General features: G+C 33.5%; 2 protein-coding genes across 3 annotated transcripts in view; both read right to left on the reverse strand.

The window, feature by feature from the left end:
• Positions 1–3,614, reverse strand: part of LOC149793185 (uncharacterized) — a 94,091-nt gene extending 90,477 nt beyond the window's left edge. The window contains exons 1-3 of the mRNA XM_089968959.1: positions 3,596–3,614; positions 2,791–2,897; positions 58–190 (exon numbers count right to left, since the gene is read on the reverse strand). Coding sequence (XP_089825085.1) covers positions 58–190; positions 2,791–2,897; positions 3,596–3,614 — 259 coding nt within the window. The remainder of the gene's footprint in view (positions 1–57; positions 191–2,790; positions 2,898–3,595) is intronic.
• An 8,751-nt stretch (positions 3,615–12,365) lies between these two features.
• The window catches only part of LOC149793186 (uncharacterized), a 105,645-nt gene continuing 98,667 nt past the window's right edge, over positions 12,366–19,343 (reverse strand). For both annotated transcript variants that reach the window (XM_089967139.1, XM_089967140.1), the window contains one exon: positions 12,366–17,270. In XM_089967139.1, the coding sequence (XP_089823265.1) occupies positions 17,217–17,270 (54 nt within the window). In that variant the 3' untranslated portion in view covers positions 12,366–17,216. The remainder of the gene's footprint in view (positions 17,271–19,343) is intronic.

Genomic DNA, 19,343 nt, shown 5'->3' on the forward strand with positions numbered 1-19,343 from the left:
TGATGGAGGCATCACCTTTATGACAAAACTATATAACAGAAGAATAAAATGCCTTACTTTCTCCAATGGTGTAGGATGAACAGTAGTCGGACGGCACTGAGATTTTCGCACATTCCAGAGCAGGACCCGTAACACAGGCATAATATATACCAGCTTCTTTTCCAGGCCGGATATTTATCACTGAGCCACTCTATAAAAAATATTTAAAGAGCTTTTGATTTTGTAACAATTTTCCCATGCAAATTTTTAAATTGTTTGACCTCCACTCTTAAAAATTAAGCAAAATGTATCAATCATGACATTTCACAAATATTTGTCTTGATATGTTTTGTTACTGTTTCTGTATCACATTTATATTTGGTTTTGTTTTTTATATTTTAAATCAAACTGAAATTTAATGTGATGTGAGCTATTTTAGCTATCAAATCATTGTCAAAATCTTGACTGAAGCACACAATATTTGTGCAAGCCAAAAATAGTAGATAAATCTCGAACATGTGCTCCAGGAAAATGTAAATAAATCCAAAAGATACTATTCTTTAATAATTTGATGATAATCCTTTTAAGAAAGAACATCAGAACAATCAGCAGAAGATTCTCTGAAATTAAGAAAAATTGATAGCAATTAGAGCTCTTTAGAATTTTATTTTGTATGTAATGTGTATTACTAATCATAAGTGGAAAATAATTGCACAAAAACTGTTCAAATGTAAACTTTATACCAGTAGACTTAAAATGGTTTTCATAGAATAGACTGAACCCTACACTATATTGTTGATCTAATTTTTTCAACCATGCAGAGACTATTTTTTGAATGACATGAATGTATGAACAATATGTATGTGATGCTGCCTGTGAACAACAGTTCTTAAATGTTATAATATTTTTTCGTACAGCCTAGGTTCCTTCCAGTTCCAAGCATTTATAAACCAACTGAAATGTTACACGTGTAATTTAATATTATCTCTATCCATAAAATATCTTTCCCAGCCATTTCCTTTATCCTGAGACTTCCAATGAACTTATCAATAAGTGCATTACAAGTAGGATGGTCTATCACAGGTGTCAACCTATGAAGTGAACATTCAGTTCATCTCAAATATTATGTTTTATCATGTCGCTCAACTCCTATTGGGGTGAATAATTTTTCTTAGTTCCTCTTTTACTCTATTTTCTTTCAAGAATTAGTGGTAGCCTCTGGATATCTCGTAAACTTATTATAATGGGAATGTATTTTCTGTTACCTCTGTCGGTGATTCATGATTCATACTGATTTTCACATTTTTAGGGGTCTCTTGGTCATCAATATTTTGTCCTAACTGAAAGTTCATTTATTTTTCTGAATGTTTTGTTTGAAAATGTCACATAAATTACAAAACCTAATGATGCTGGAATGGAAATGTGAGCAATATAATTCCAACAGAACAACATCTAAGATTTCATAACTCTCATATTTCCAGTTGTAACTCATTCCTGGACCAATTGCATCACACTATTGCCAAATCATGCTGATGCTACTGAAATGTAAATTGTTCATGGGGTGATATATACTCTTTACAAATCTAGTTTTGCTTAAGTGACATTGTAGACTTACTCATTTTATTTGTTTTTAAATTTATTTCCTCCCCCCAATTTTCTTGCAATTGCTAGTGTGAAATAAGCTAGTAACACATGACTCTTCTTTAATAGCAGCCAAATCTATCAGCAGTATTTAGTACTTTAAGATGTGAACGTAGTTTTTCTTTCTTCCTATGAGATATGGTTCCCACTACATTTTGTGGTTCCCAGTCCAACTCTAGTGTCATCTGCATTCCTAAATCGGACAATACATTTTTCATGTATAGAAAAGCTGAACAGGACTTGTCCACATCTCTGTTGGTGAAATAAAGATTAAAAAACATGAATGCAATGAATTCCAAAACTTCTATTTCATTGTATCTGATACTGAGTTTCTACATTTTACATCAATCCCGTATTCTCATTAAGATGATGATGATGAATGACAATTTAAACAATTTAAAATTTTCTTCTCCATGGATTGTGTTAAGTGTAAATAATGCTCATCAATACAGTGAACGGATATGTAAAATGTATGTCAAGTGTGCCTCATGTCTGAAATGGTTAGTAAAGACTGTAATGTAATGTTGTTTCTGTGTATGAAGTCATTCCATACTAATGCCATTTGTTTTGAGCTGTTAAGAGGAATATACAATACAAATTCAAAGTCTTTGTCAAAAATAAATGTAAATACTTACAGAACTAGAAACCTTAACTCCATTGCATCTGCCATATTGTCTACCTATGCCTTTATCTAATTTTGTTGTTCTTTACCTCTCTAACTATTGCTTGCTCTCTCAAAAAGTTAAGATTTCAATAGGTTACCGGTGGAGATTTGAGGTGCAAAGGTGGAACTTTGATTACTAAATGTAGTAGGGACATGTGGAGCAGTAAATCAGTTATTTTGGTTCAGGCTGAAAAAAAAATGAAAACCCTTTTACTTCCTAAGAACTCAATTTTGTTAACACTTTAAAAGGATTAACTTACTATTAATAAAAAATATACTCTAAATGAACCTTTTCTTGTATTTTGGCTAAAGTACTAATTTTCAGCAGGCAGTACTGGCCAGTCAGTGATGAATTACAATCCAGTTTAATTCTTGAATGCTTTAAATATGGTGATATAATTCGTCATAGGAAAAGAAATAATTGCATATAAATAAATTATCAAAAAGGATGGCTGAATTGTAGAATAGATAGAAAAATGGATCAAGGATTGAGTCAGTTTACTTACTGTGTTGGAAAATCCAGGATAGTCAAGCCATAGCAGAGAAGCCACAGGGTTGCCACAATCAATGTCCAGATGTGTTATCTTTGGCTTGCAATTCTTGTTCGGTGCAACTGACAATATTGGAGATAAAACATTTTAGTTGTAGAACCTTAATATTGATATATACAACTTTTCATATTTGTAGAAAAGTTCTAAGCTTCAAAGCTGGATATTTCATTTTATTATTAACAGGTATTTACAACTTATAAAAATACCTTCATGAAAGTATCACTTTCATTCACAATAGCAAGGCTTTACATTTCTATCCAAATGGTATCATCTTAAGGACATTTACAAAATGGCATAGGTTTCATTCATTCATGCAACAGTACATGACATATGTGCAGTACTACTTCATATAAAATCTAAATAATAAAAAATTGCTCAAAAATCTGTTCTGAGACATACATGGTATACTATATAAATTAAATTATATGTTAGCATCTATATACCAAACAGAGTGGAAAGCACCTATCTCTGGATCCCACTGTGTATGTTAGGAAACATTATTAAATATCAAAGAAAATGTATACTTAAAAGTAAGGTAATATAATCTAACAGGTTAGAATTACAATTCGTTCCATGCAGGAACTGACCCATGCAGCGAGTAACAGCAATATCATGCATCAGCGCCCAGTCCAGCACAGCAAAGAAAAGGACTCAAGGTACATGAGAATTCATGGTTACTCAACAGAAATCCAATGGGCTAGTGCATGTACAGTAGCCAAGTGTTAAATTTCATCTCCCAAGATATTGAGTTCTCAAATACCTTGAATCCTCGCTGTCATCCTTCTTTCATCATTTTGTGGGGATGAGTGCAGAGTGCATGACTGGTTTTGAGCAGTGGTGCATGAGAGCTAGGTGATAGCTGCTGTTATTTGGTGCAAGCATTATTCAAAATCAATCAGTTTGTATATTATCTGAAATAGTTCTTGGCTCTAGCATTGTTCTTGTTTCTCCTTTCCTTTACTGGTATGTTTGAGTTAACCTAGCACCAAATTTCCAAACTTACTGTGTGGCTAGTGTTTATCTCAAGACCAATATCAAAATATACAGTATCATCAAAATGGAATGATCCTGTGTATCTATCATATAGTCATGTTCAGGATTTGTAATTCCTTTATCTGAAATCCATAATAATCTGCTATATTTAAGTTATTTAATTAGAAAAATAAAATGTTGAAATCATTCAAAGTATATATGTATAGAGCCTGGCAAAAGTGAAGAAAAACAATTTGGGAAGTTATGGACGATATAAGAGCATCACTTTTGATAAATGTTTGATTCTGTGACAATGAAACGGTAATACATGTATGATTTCATATCAGGCACATTGAGAAGAACTCATCAAGAAATGTTAAGGCAAGGCCTAAGAAGAAATATGAGAAGCCAGTTTTGTCGCAAGGTGATACAGAATACAATATCGCAAATCAATGTGCTATTAATAGAACATTACATATTTAGGAAATAGGAAAACAGCGTATCACGCTGAAACTCGGCACAGTTACATTCTGGCAGACAAATGACTCGGAATAATAACGTTATATATGTAGTGACCAAGAAAAAAAAAAAAACAACATGCATAGTCCATTGCAGGAATTAAATGAAGAAATTGATAACTGTTTTTTTTTGCGAAAATATAACTGTTCAGAGGAATATTGCTGATAAAAACACATGATGAACATAAAGTATATTAAAACTGAACCTTCGACTTCACATGGAAGTAATGTATATGACAACTGATCCAGAAGGTAGTAGTTACCAGGCAGTTATGAAGCGTCACCATGCTGCTACGATGATACCACACAAGTGGAACTTTTAATCGATATATAGCAACCTGGGACCAAATTTAAAGAAAATTGATTAAGATGTCTAAGTATTAATACAATTGATGAAAAGAAAGTCAACGATCAAAAGTAGTAGATGCCATAGTAAATGATGCCATCAATGTCTGATGTGTGAGGCTTCTCTGTTCAACTTTCACCAACTGTATAATTATTTGTTTTTGCACTAGTAGCTGATGTACATTATTCTAAAAGTAATATACTTCATTGTTATTTGTCACAAAGCAGCAAATAATACTACAACGGATAATAAGCTGCACGTTGTCCTGGACACACATAAAAACATGCAGGCACACACACACACAACGACACAATATCCATAAATATAGGGAGGAGTCCGCAGCTGACAACAACGATATAGTTTTCTTAGCATGAAATGAAATACAGGATATAAAAATAAATACAAGTATTTTGTTGTATAATCTATTATATACTAAAACGCACAATCTATGGGCTAATATCTTATTATATCATGCTTGTCCGTGGTATTACTTATATTTTGTGTTCAGTTAAATTTGTAAAAACAACCGAAGTACAGTTTCACTCCAAATCATACTCTTACATACTATTTCGTGCATTCTCTGTTCGATTTAACTTAGCCTTTTGTTGGTACTACAAAGTCACTTTTGTGCTGAGGTACTCTAAAAAAAACTACATATATACACATATACTTATTTTTGTACTAAATCTGGATGAAAACAAAATCACTGAGGAAGAATGTTATAGATGTTAATGAGAGATCTTTTAGACGAAATCCATACCGTATCATTCTCAACAATCCCTTACGAATTAAACAAGGAAGTTAAAAGGAAATTACAAATGTCTCGTATGTATGTATGTATGTATGTATGTATGTATGTATGTATGTATTCAACATTAAAAGATACTAAAAGGTAGCTCGGTGTAAATTCACAAATAGTTTTGAGGGCCTGAAAACCCACTTTGAAGTTTTACTGTATTTTGATTTAACTTGATATCAAGTGACAGAATAATGGAATATTTGAAATAGGTAAAGTAAAATAGTGGACACAAATTATAATTTATTGCTGATATTTAGAGCTGTCGACATGGTTGCGAGGGAAAGAAATTTTAAAGGAGCCTGCAAAATTTGCTGTCGTGCAAAATTAAGACATATTACCACATTATGAAAAGGTATATTGTTCCTTTTTCGTTCAAATAAAAAACAGCAGAGCATGCAAACAATATAAATTTCGACAAGAACAATACTCGTCGTAGAAGAAGTCCAAAATAACCGCAATGCTAGTGAAAGCAAATTACCCGATACATCGACTGAAATAAATTTGACGAAAAACAATGATACAGCAACAAAGCAGAGACAATCTAGGCAAACAATTAAATGTGACACAACGTCCAAAACATAGTCCACCGTACAAGAAAAGTATGCGGAGGTTCAAGCAATGTGTTCAAGAACTATTGGACTGAGTTGAAAGGATGATGCCTTCAGCCAGTTTTTGAGCCATATATATATATATATATATATATATATATATATATATATATATATATATATATATATATATATAGATATATATATGTGTGTGTGTGTGTGTGTGTGTGTGTGTGTGTGTACAGTAAATAAACAATTTCGCAAAATCAAACTAAATTACCGTGGGCTGTACAGAATCTTAAATACACACATCAATGTATTACACAAATTCTAAGGAGAATTAAATTTAAAATATAAAATTACAATTGGTATCATTTTGGGAACATTGTTTTGATTTTAGGTATAGCTTTGTTTAACTATCCTTAATGTAAACAATTTGGGAAGAATGCTGATTAACAACATTACCACATGTTCTGGTGATGATGATCGGATGAGCCCTACAGATTGAATAACCACACAGTCTTCATTACATACAAATATGTAAGTATAAAAATAATAAAGCAGGGTCTTAAGACTAGTAAAATGAGAAAGTTGAAATGAAGAAATTGTAAAACAAAACACTAGTATATTGTTTATACAGTGCACATTATTTGGAAAAGAGTTAGTAATAGCATTTGACTATCAGATGGTACCAAGTCATTATATATTATATTTTTCATTCCTCCTCGGGATTTTAGATTTATTTATGCACAGGTTACCGCTCAGAAAGTTACAGCAGGTGCTTGCTAAGAATACAACCGTTTTCCTCCCTTTATACCTAAACCGACTTTTGGCAAGTTTGCAGATTTCATCCGATCATAAACAACAAATCGTACACGTTTAGTTTATGCGGACAGGTGAAGTGATTATGACGTTGGGCTTTCTTGTGCCCACATTTTCCATGAATATTTGATAATCTATGAAAAATGAGATTAAAATGCAAATATGTACCTATAAAACACCTAACGAGGGCAATTATCCATGAATTAATTTTTTTACATGTACAGCAATTATCATCCAATGAAAAGAGGAAATGCAATCCGCATGGGCCTGTGTTCTTTCTGTTAGATGTGTTCTAAACTTTCCAACAAATGGGAGGTTGAAATTGTGTGTTTGGATATGGAGACTTGTGTGCAATAAAGGTAATTGTGCAACAGTGACAGTTATTGCATATTGCAATCAAATTGCAGGTTTTGGAAAGTCTTCAGAAAACAGTACAGCAACATACCTTGTAAAACCCAGGCATCAATATCAGTTGTTGTTGTTGTTATAGGGTTTAACGCCATTTTTCAGCACAAGATAGGCTATACATGGCGGCCAGTATTACTGGTAGATTAAGAACCCGGGAAAACCCCGGCAATAACCACCGACCCACGAGAAGCTACTGGCAAGGTTACTCACATATCCACATTTGCCGAACCCAAGTCTCGAACCCACGCAGACAGAGGTGAGATGGCAGTGATCCGTGACGGAGAGCGCTTTAGACAACTTGTCCACTCGGGGCCCCCATCAATATTATTAATTAAAATATAAGTTTATAAATTGTTAAATTTTAAATCGATGTGAACAGAAGGGCTCAGTTTGTTTTATGGTGTTTTTTTAAAAATATTTTACAAGAACTATCATTCCGCATATAAAACGAAATATATTTCTAAACTTTGTTCAGTAACGCATGATCTCAACATTCATTTTTGTTTGAGAACATAATAAACAAATAATATTTCTTCTCCAAACTTTTGGATTTAAAAGAAAACAAAGGGTAAAACAACAAATAATACACACCTTTAATTTTTAGATGGATCAAAGACTTTGACTACAGTTCATTAAATAATACTTATATTCTGTATGAAATATAATAACATTTGTTTATATTCATATTTAATTAAGAAACTGTGTAACTGAAAGTCCAAAACAAGTTAAAGTGATAAAACAAACATTAATAAGCGTCAAAGCTTATTTTGCCATAGATAAATAAATGAAAAAGTCATGCAAATTGGTGTGAGGCTCTTTTTGTGTCAATTTTGTCAGTTGAAAAGGTAAATAGTCAAGAATAAGATTGAAACTGAAGAAAATGGATTTAGATCAATAAAAAAAAGTCATTCCTAGGAGACTCTGTATATTGACCCCCATTGTATGATGGGACAAGCAGTTTTAAAAGCAAAGAATTTATACGGCGAATTCAACAGTAATCTTATAAATAATCAGATTAATAGTAACTGGTTGAAATGCTTTCAAAAGTTTGGTCATACATAATTAGTTAAGCAACCATCATGAGAAACCAACCACACAAGTCTTTAATAGATCATATGTATACCAATATGGAAGAAAATATGACAAAAATACATATATTCGTGATCACTATTTTATTCACCAAAAAATCAGGCACACACACCACGGCACAATTTGATATAAAAGCACTGGAAACCATTTGGGAACTGAAAGTAGGCCCCAAAATTTACTGATGTATGAAGAATACCATATCAGTATCACGTGACTCTTCAGACATGACATAACACACAGTTAATTCATAACCATTGGAATCTAGATTTTAAAAACTGTTTTATGCTGAACATTCTTCTTTGTTGCTTATTCAGTCGAGGTTTACATTATTCTGGCGAAAAAGTGTTTCATTCATACATTGCTTCAAGCTTTACCTCTCCTTTCTTCGTTTAGCGTATTTGTGTTTATACAGCAAAACCGGTTGGAACAATTTGAAAAGGCTAAAATGAAGCTGGACCTCTTATACTTACTTCTTGAACAAATATCGTGCACCGAATTACTATTATTATTATTATTATTAATTTTCTTTTCATATTTATTCCATAACACGACATGACATTAGTAGTGTCATAATAGCCAGTTTGGATTTTTATTACTTTTCTAGATCACAGACTCTATCCCCAATGACGTTTTCTTAATAAACAAGCAAACTACATTTTGTGTGTGTTTGCGTGTGTGTATCTCTGTGATTTCGATTTTTAACGTAGCTTTAACAAGTTTGCAGTCATATCGCTACGATTTCTGCAGTGTGGCAGTTTATAGTGATGTCTAGCACTGGGGCATCATGCCGCAGACATGTAGCATGATGTCCCCCGCCCCCAGTCACATTATCCTGACACCAGGCCGACCAGTCCTACCACTAACCTCTTAATGCTGAACGCATAGTATCATTGTTGTATGTCTGGTATACCTCGGCCAGGATTCGAACCCACGACCTCTCGCATTTGGCGCACGCTCTAACCACTTAGGCCATTGGAGCGGTATATTTTGTGCAACTAGTAGGCTATTAGCATTAATGATCCATAAAACTAAGGTGGCCCAAGCTAGAGTCATGCAGTGACAGAGTAGTAAATGGTAAAATACCGCATTTGACAAATTGTATTTTTAAAACTCTACTTTTATTGTCTGTAAATCCGCAACATCACAGTTTCTTATTTGTGCTCGGAATTGTCGGTTATTTTCCATCTCCGCCTGCGCTGTCTCGAATTAGGATGCGCTAATTATTTCATCCTCGATTGCCACCGAATACAGAATACTAATCGTGTGGAGATTTTGTTCGATTGCAAGCATTTCTGAAAAGACACGATTTCACGAATGTAATCGTATCAAAATTAATTTGCTGGCACCATCAGAGACACCTGTTACTGTCGGTATAGCACAGACAGTAATTCTGATTAGTGCATCGTTGATGGATATCGTGGTTGCGATTACAATCATACCAAGACCAACAGTTGTTTCTGTAGCAAGATGACACTTAGCATCTACAATCAAGCAGGCGCATTTGTATTTCGCTATGAACGGTGTTCTCGTGGTGATTTCATCTCTGATCTGTTGTGCTTCTTCAAGTATTTTTTTTTTTACATCGGTAATATTGAGAGTCCATCATAGTTCTTCTATTATTAAAACAACTGCGTTATATAATTGCATGACGGTCACACAAAATCATAGAAAATATATTCATGGGAAATATTTAAATATCCAGTGATTGTGCGTTCTGGGGTTTAGCACCCTTTTCATTTAAAAACACACCGATTTCAAATGCACCTTTTTGCATCTAACGGTCGCTTTTGCATATTAACTGCAGCCACCAACTGCCTTTCTTAGGGGGCAGGGGCCTGTTTTTATACACAACTTTATTGGTACAACCACTAGTTCCGGCCACCTTAGCACCATTCTTGATGTAGTTCCTACTTATGCAACCGCTGAAGCCGCTGCTGCTAATAACGTTAGAATCGTTGCAAGGAATGGCAATTTTCCACCGTTATTTTGCATTTGTGTCACCTCTGACCAAAATAAATTTTAATGTCACCGAGGTGTTATTGAGTTTTGCGCATTGGACTGAAGGAGTTGTGTTTGGGTCAACAACATGGGGACATATCTGGTCAATTTTGCTGGATAAAGTTTCAGTGTAACCCCACAATCACTTTTAATTGCATCCTTTTACTTTTCCCAACTGAATTTCACTAAGGCCAACCTTCACGTCGTGATAAAACATTACTATTTAACAATGTAGCACGTTCAATTATGATTTACCACAGGTGCATCGAGGACCCTCATTCGGCCACCAGCACCTTCCTTTAACAGAGTCTTGGGATATCCATGTCCAATATAAGGAGTGGCATCTGTACACTTAAGCTGAAATGGTACTCACTGTAAATTGTCGAACTCTCATAACCGGAGACTGGTACTGTGATCGATATGGTAATAGTTAAAACTCATTGGCAGATATTTCTTACAGACATTGTTATGCATAATCTATATTTTGTGCGACTTTTGGTCTGTGCCTGTATCTATATTGAGGGTAATTTTTGTTCATGTCTAAGTTGTAGTGATCATCTAAAAATAAGATATTACATAGCTAATTTTTTTGTCAATGAATGTAGCTTCTATTTTAAAGATAATGAGCTATAAATAGGTACTTATAAGTTAGGTTCAGCCAACATATTGAACCTGTTGAGAAGTTCAGAGTACTCTCTGTAAATTTATTTCATTGAGTTCTGGACAATATCACTGTGATACATCAAGACTATTGGCAGACTAATACATTCAAGGATCTGGAATTTATTTGGTACACTTAATTCTTTTGGACATGGGTAGAACGTTTGGACTTGTGTAGAACTTTTCAGGATTATTTTGGATTTAATTCATAATACTGTTACATTCCTCTTCGATGTTTACTTTTTAACTTAGAGAAATAAATTATTTAAGTTTTACAAAACCTTTTGGTTTTTCTTCTTTCTAGTTTATGACCACAGAGTAATAACAACATACTAAATATAGAATTAGTCATCTCAAAGTTCAAATAATTTGACTTCATGGACCTCAGAAAGTTTGAGAATATGACTACAAAGGAGTGCATTATCAAAAATAGGGTGAAACTATTGAAACAGTGACATTTTGTGATCAGAGTCATTACCCTCCACAACCACACAATCATGTTACCCAAGGTCGATGGGGCTAAACATTTTAAAACAAATATATCAGAGCAGAAAACAGAGACCTTGCAAGCTGTAGCAAATATCAACCACCCCATTATAGTGCACAACTAGATAAACCTCGGGGGTCTATGGCATTAAGGGTACACAGCAAAGAACTATAGACAACCCATGCCCATCATGTGTAGTTGTTTGGCACAAAAAAAGAATTGATATATGGCCAAATTATGCACTAGGCAGTGTAACTGTTCTTTCATGACCCTATGTCTTTTCGAGCAAGTATTAGATGTCCATCATTTTGACTATATACATAAATTGTTCTTTGACTTGAGGAGACATATTACAATTACAAAAACAAACAACACTAACAATGATCATTTAAGCTCTTGGAACCTAATGTTCATACATGTAGTATTTTTCTGATGGTCAGGAGACCCAATATTTCAGACTGAAAAATTTGTTCCCAAAAAGTCTTGAAGTTTCCATCAAGCTAAATAAGAATTACGATCATTTGGTATGGGATATGGTTCACAATAATGTAACAACTATTTTAATTATTGCTAGGGATGACATGTGATGCATGATGGAGGCCATACCATAAGCTAACTTGGCTTTATGGTTATTTGAACTAAATAAGTACAGGTTATGCTGTATTTTCTGGAATTATCTGCTGAACTCAGTAAACATTTTATTTTCTGTTTTGCCGTATTGCTGCTTTCTGGTAAATGCATATACTGTAAGACTCATCTCGAGATACCACTCCTTCAACCATCAAAACTGACTGCTCAGGAACAGTATTCTCTCACAGCAGGTCTGTACAGAAGCACCAGTTTTCAGGGTCAAATTAAAATGGGTTGAAAAATAAATTAACCCTTTTTGCTGTACTTACTTTATTTATTCATCATACTTGTAAAAAATATATGCAATTCTTTTTAAAAAATATATACAGTCAACTAAGAATACATTGTTCATAACCATTGTAGGTGGCCCTGAGTGGCTGAGTGGTCTAAAGCGCTCACCGTTATGGATCACTGCCATTTAACATCTGTCTGTGTGGGTTCGAGTCTCAGGCTCGGCCAATGTGGGTATGTGAGAAAGCTTGCCGGTAGCTTTTTGTGGGTTGTTGGTTCTTTCCAGGGTTTTCCCGGGTTCTTCCTCCACCATTAATACTGGCTTCCATGTATAGTCTATCTTGTGCTGAAAAATGGCATCAAACCCTATAACAACAACAATACCAACATAACTATTATACTTTTTAAAGTTCACAATGTATTCTATTTGCAAAGGTAACTATATGGTAACACTTATCCTGTCCATTAATTCATTGTAAATTTAGCTATGATAATACTTACTCATTAGATTTATTTACAGCCAAAGGCCAAACCTAGTCTTGACCTAAATAATAAATGGATCAACAGAGTGAAAAAAGGATTAAAAAACAGGCTAATGTGAACATAGAGATTTCAGTGGCATGTTCAACCTGGTGTGCAAGTTGTAATAACAGTAACATTGAAAAAGCAACAAGGAATAAAGACCTTTACAATAACTGCAAAATTAATCTGACCAAAGCAAGTAACTTAATAATAGAAAAGACAAACATCCCAAATCACACCTGTCATTACATATAACACTATATAAATGATTTAAGGCAGTGCTCATTGCCCTACATTGAAAGCGGGGCGATAAACCTTCTCATTATGACATTATCAGCCTTATATGGGTTTTCAGAATAGATGTGCAATATGCTTGATTTTGTTTTATTGGATTTTATGTAATTTTGAGCACATAACAGGTTACACATGGCAACCAGTATATCTGTTAGAGGAACAACCCAGAAAGACCCCAGGAAAACCCATCAGCCCACAGGAAACTGCTGGCAAACTTTCTCACATAACCACACTGGTTCAGCTGTGACTCAGCTCATATCGGCAGAGGTGAGATATGTGAATGACCTGTAAAGGCGAGCACCATAGACCACTCGGGGCCCTGCAATCAATATAAACCTGTGAACTATGTGTGTCCATGATTGATAATCCTCTAAAGATGGAATGATTAATCATAACAGGTATTTTGATGAGTACATAGTCTTATTTACATTTTTCAGTATACCATAAAAACTGAATTAAACTGGAAACCACGCTCAACTTATTTCATCAATATTTTTGTGCATCTTGGTTCTTTTTGACAATATGCACTCTGTCTGCAGACTCTATTTGGCAATTGTCGTCACAAAGGATTAAAGAAAGGTCCATATACTGAATTCTAATGAAGGCTAGATTCAGTAGCAAGAAAGAGTGCAGGTCTCTCAAGGCAGGTTTTACTATGTTGTATTAAACTATGTAACTATCCCTAGCAACACAATTTCTTGAAAGCATTGACTTTGATGGTGCCATCGACATTGTTACAATTCTAAGTTGCTTACATCAATTACTAGCAATAAACAAAAGCATGGATTATATCATCAGGATTTAATTATGAATTCATGTCATACTATGTGGTCAAAACCACTCAAAAATGCAAGCATGATAAAAAAAGGTATCTGGGTAATATACAGTGTTAATAATAATGATGGTAGGTTAGTTATAAGAGAAATTTACCTAGTTTCCTTCAAGACCCTTAGCTACTTTCTAACAATTTTATGTATGTATCATACTAACATGAAGTGACACTTTTTAACACATTAACAATTAACTGATGCGACTTTACATTACTCTGAAAATAGCAATCATATTTAAACAGAAACACAAATTTTATATTTCTTCTTATAGCATGCACAATGGGAAAAAAGAACAGTTAGTGAAGCATGAATTCTACAAATAAATATTAAGACCTATGGAAATCATTAAAATCAAGCTCTAAATATTTTAGATATTTTTCTTGAAGACTTCCAAAAGAAATGCCACATATTACTGATATGGGCAACACATCCCTTTGTTCCAAAATATTAAAATTACATCCAAAATATTAAAATTACATCCAAAATGTTAAAATTACATTTAAAGTTGTATTGGAATTTAGAAATTCAGCGTGGCTAAGTGAGGTTGACCACAAAGCAATGGGCCTGTAATTTTCATCAGGCATATTACAATACATCCACTTGCAGAGAATTACTGCCTTCTGAAAGTAACTGGCACAATGTTGACATAGTAGTAGAATGTTCTAGTTTGTAATGGTATGCATTTCTTACTTTTATTTAGCAAAGTTATTTTACCTGTCAGAAAACTACAGAATTAAGAAATACACTCATTCCACTTTAAATCACTTTCAGCTAAAACTTTCACTTCTTTAATGTTTTTAATTTATAGCCAAATTTATAAGTTTCTCAGAAACTGAATGCTACTTAGATGAGTTTATTATTATCATAATTTGATTTTTGCTTCATGCAACCTTGTTAATTTGATCCGACCACATCTTAATATTTCTTATGTCGGAGTCCCAAAGAGCTTCTACAGTATATATGTCACCAGCTGAAACTTATAAATAGCATCATCTACAAATTACTATAGTCTTTATTTGCATGCTTCATCCATAGAGGAAATTCATTTATGAAAATAAGAAAGTGCAAAGGACCTAAAATGGATTACAGGGAAATATCCTTAATTAATTTCCATTGAGCTAGACTGAAAATTTGTGATAACAGCTATAGGATGGGAACCAGATTATACTAGTGCATCATATAGTAGGTAGAGGCAGAAGGGATTGACTTTATATGTGAAGCAAACTGTTCAGTGTCAACTTATTTTTCTTTGGTTTTCATAATTTAGTCACCATATCATATTTTTATCATTTAGGGAACATAATCCCAATTAATGTTATTTAAGATTCCAAATTTTTCCTAGCAAAACATGTTTCTGCTTTAATTATGTTACCCAATCAAAATACCTTAGGAGAACCACCACTACTTCACAAATCCACCCACCCACCCTGATACTAGAATTAGCCAGTTGAGTTTCCTAGATGTCGTCTCAGATATCTTACTGGACCAGAGATGGTATCTCAGTGGTAAGTGGATGTACCTCCCTCCACCTTTAACCTATTCTCCTAAGGTATATTGATTGGGTAACATATTTAAATAAGAAACATATTTTTCCTAATAAAATGTTTCTTCAAGAATACTTACCCAATCATAATACATATACACCCTCCCATTTTTCCTGCAGTTACATCCATAGAAAGCATGCCTTCTGCTTCAGTATAATCTGAGAGGTTCATGGTTTTTGCCATCAATCCTTATATTCAAGAGGAGATCACTCCACCTGACCGCCATCTAGGTTGGCTGACAACTTTTAGCTCCCTTTATATACAAGTAGTATCTGGGAGGGAGGGATTTGCAAGTTAGTAGTAGTAGTTTTCCTAAGGTACATGTATTATGACTGAAGTAATGTATTTAAAGAAACACAACATAAGCAGAAGCCCTTCCCAAGACACGAATATCATTTCTTCTTGACGTTCTTAATAATGCCCTACTAATTACAGGTCTTCTTGGAATCATGGCTACGTCCTCGTGAACATCACATGGTAGGTATAGTTCAAAGGGTTAGCATTTTATACGTAAGGCAAAGGGATAAATTTATAATTATTTTCATTGCATTTCATTATTTTGGTTTTCAAGAAATATTAATCTAAACTTGTCATATTTCAAATTATTTGGTTTTGAGACAGCATATGTAATGAATGGATATTTTATACTGTTGAATGTTGTTATTTTGCTAAATTATGGTCAACATAACAACAGTCTATTTTTCCTTCCTTCATAAACATGCAGCAAATAACATACAGGTTCAGCACACCAGAAGACAGGTAATGCAACTTTGTTGTCAGAAAAAGATGAGCCCACTGGAATTGAAACATTAAATAATGATTGCCAACTAGGAAAAAGATTATGCATAGGTGTCTTTGTTCTCTTACTTTATTTTTAGCAAATTTTAATAGCTGATTTAAATTGAGATTTTGATCATTTTAACAGCTGCCTAATTCCACAGCTAGAGACAGAAACTCTCCAGTAACATACATGTACATAAAACATGCAGAAAACAAGGACAGAGGTTGTTACGACTTCTTTAACATTGTCATGATGTAAAACAACAATTCAAGATAACCTCTAATGAACTTTCTACTGACATTATAAGCCACTGCAACAAGCATGATTTGCATTAGATACAAACACACCATAATACAAAGATATAATTGGATCAAACACACAGTGCATATCTTGAAACATGAACAAGCAAAGAATTTTAAAAGTTAGTGATGACAAGTGAATTTAGTATCTTCATAAATTAAAAACAATTTAGGATAAGTAAAAAAATTAAAAAAAAATTTTTCTTGGTAAATATTTAAATTTACATTAAGTGCAGAATAAATTAATTGGGACTAAAAAGCATGGTTCAATGCAACTTACGCCTTGCTTAGAATGAAGCTAACAGTAAGGCAATTGATAGTACATAAGGACAGATAAACAACAAACGCTAACATAAACATTAGCTGTTATCATGGTGGGGGCGGTATTATTTAAAGATATTAGATTTACAGTCTTTACCATTTCATGATATAATTAAAGATCCAAATCAATTATAATGTACTTGCTCTCTAAAGTGATTTGATAGCTCATTCCATAGAATGACAGTAGCATATCTAAAAGATATTTTGGCAAATTGTGGTTCCTGATATAAAATACATGAGTAAAATGTATATTTGCTGTTGTTACAATTTCTAATTCTTGAATTATACAGCATCCCTCTTTTCTCCTAAATGTGTTGTCTTCTTGTTGAGGGTTTTCTGTAAAAAAAAAGAAATATTAAGAAAAGGAATGGGCAGATAAAGTTCAAACAAAATCAATTTTCTAAGTACTGATAAACACCGACAATTTCATCATGGTCAAAAATGTCAATCCAAAAATAAGTCAATGTGTTAACAAAGTAAAACTACAGAAAACAGTTTTGAATTTTCATGATGGTTAGAAATGATTAAACATATGGCAATAAATGTCAGTAAATATATTAAGAACTAAGACCATTTCTGTTTAAATTTATATTCAGGTTGTGTTGAAGAATAAAGTCAAACTACTTTTGACAAACTGCTTTTAATTTTCATGATGTTTACAAACAAGTCACATGTACAACTTTATCAGAAAATCATTACTACAAGTGCATAAAACTTAAAAAAAAACATGACTTCCTTTACGTGAATGATGCTCAACTGACCAAAAATGAATTTAAAGGAATCGATGACAAGACCATTTCTTCTGTACTGTCATTTCTGTAACTGCTGAGTAATACAACCAACTCATCATACCAAATTTGTTAAGAAAAATAATTTGTAATATGGTCAATGTTACATGTTCACAAATGCAGCAAAATAATCTTTGTCAAGTTGTATATTTATATTAATATTGCCTGTGACCATTTGACTGCAAACTTGTCTAAGCTGGGCAAGACAAGTTGGTTTTAATTTCAAGTAGTATAAAATAAGCAACATCTCTTTGATTTTGTTAGCAAGGTCAGTTGACTTCAGTTTTTGAAGTTTGCCGATATGGATTATTTTATGTGTGATCAGAAATATTTCTGGAAGAATTTAAAGATTATTTGATTATGGTTGGATTACTAAAGAGGTCAGTCAGTACAAAACAGTCTGTGTGAGGTGTCAAATTTTGAATTACAGAAAATTTAAAGTTGAATGCTTTGAGCAATTAAAGTCTTATCGCAGTTAAGCCAGAAAAGTCTTTGTGAAGGGTCACTTTGACCATTCTTTATTCATCTCCCTCCCCATTTCAGTGTAAACTTCAAAGGAACAGGATTCCGACCCACTGAAATTGAACGGGGTATCTTAACATGGTGCTCAGAAAGTAAACATCTGAGCTACCAACCCTAACCGCTTGGTAGAACCTGTGTCCACTTATCACATTTTCAAAGGGAAATTGTCACGCATCGTCGTACACAGATTTTGAGCTGTCTAAATCTGATGAAAGGAATTATTTCTTTTGGAAAGATTAGGGACCAGCACCTATTATTAGGTAGAATAAATTTGGGCGTACACTTTAGAGCAAAATGACTTTAAAGTGACGACCCTAGTCAAATTTCTTTAGTCTGAACATTTCCTAGAAGAGGAAACTTAGTCTCGACACAGTGGAAGCATAAAAGTGGTTAGTGCTTTCCTCATGAAACAAGGAAGGGACCAGGTCACAGGTCATCATGTAAAAAGAAAGGCATGTTTAGTGCTAGGATGCACAAGTCCTGAAAGAAACAAAAAACAGCGACAAGGTACGCAATTTTAGTTTCATGTAATATTCTATTATCTGATTGTTTGTTTTATGAAAATGTCTTTGCTATGACTAGGTTTCTATATTATTTATCGTTTATTCAATTCATGGAAAGTGTTGATGCTAGAGTTGTTATGCAATTTATCTTTTAATTATACAATTAATTCACTGGTAGAATTGATTGCATGCAATCCAAATGTTCATATGTGTAGGATTTCATAGGGTTATATTAAATAACTTCCTTTGTTGTTAGGACTGTACAGATCACTGTGAGTTACATTTCTTTTGAATTTCATGCAATAGTAATTGAAGCATATGTAAAATACTACAGTAATATTTGGTAGACGTTCATGTGGCAATTTAAGCCCTGCCGCTGTAAAATAAGGTCAATGTCCTACTGTAATAAGTCAGAATTTACAGTGTGTGGATAGCAACATGCTCTGAATAACGTTAAGTGAATTGTATGTGCCTCTAAATAGAAGGTATAATGAATTATGGGGTAAATTTTTACTTTAAGGAACAGGAAGACGAGACAGTCCGAAGACAGGAGTATGGGGAAAAGAAAGAAAGAAGGAGGAGGTCTGAATAAAAGG

The sequence above is a fragment of the Sinohyriopsis cumingii genome, chromosome 8 (genome assembly GCF_028554795.1).
Source record: "Sinohyriopsis cumingii isolate HCF-2022 chromosome 8, ASM2855479v2, whole genome shotgun sequence".
NCBI lineage: Eukaryota > Metazoa > Mollusca > Bivalvia > Unionida > Unionidae > Sinohyriopsis > Sinohyriopsis cumingii.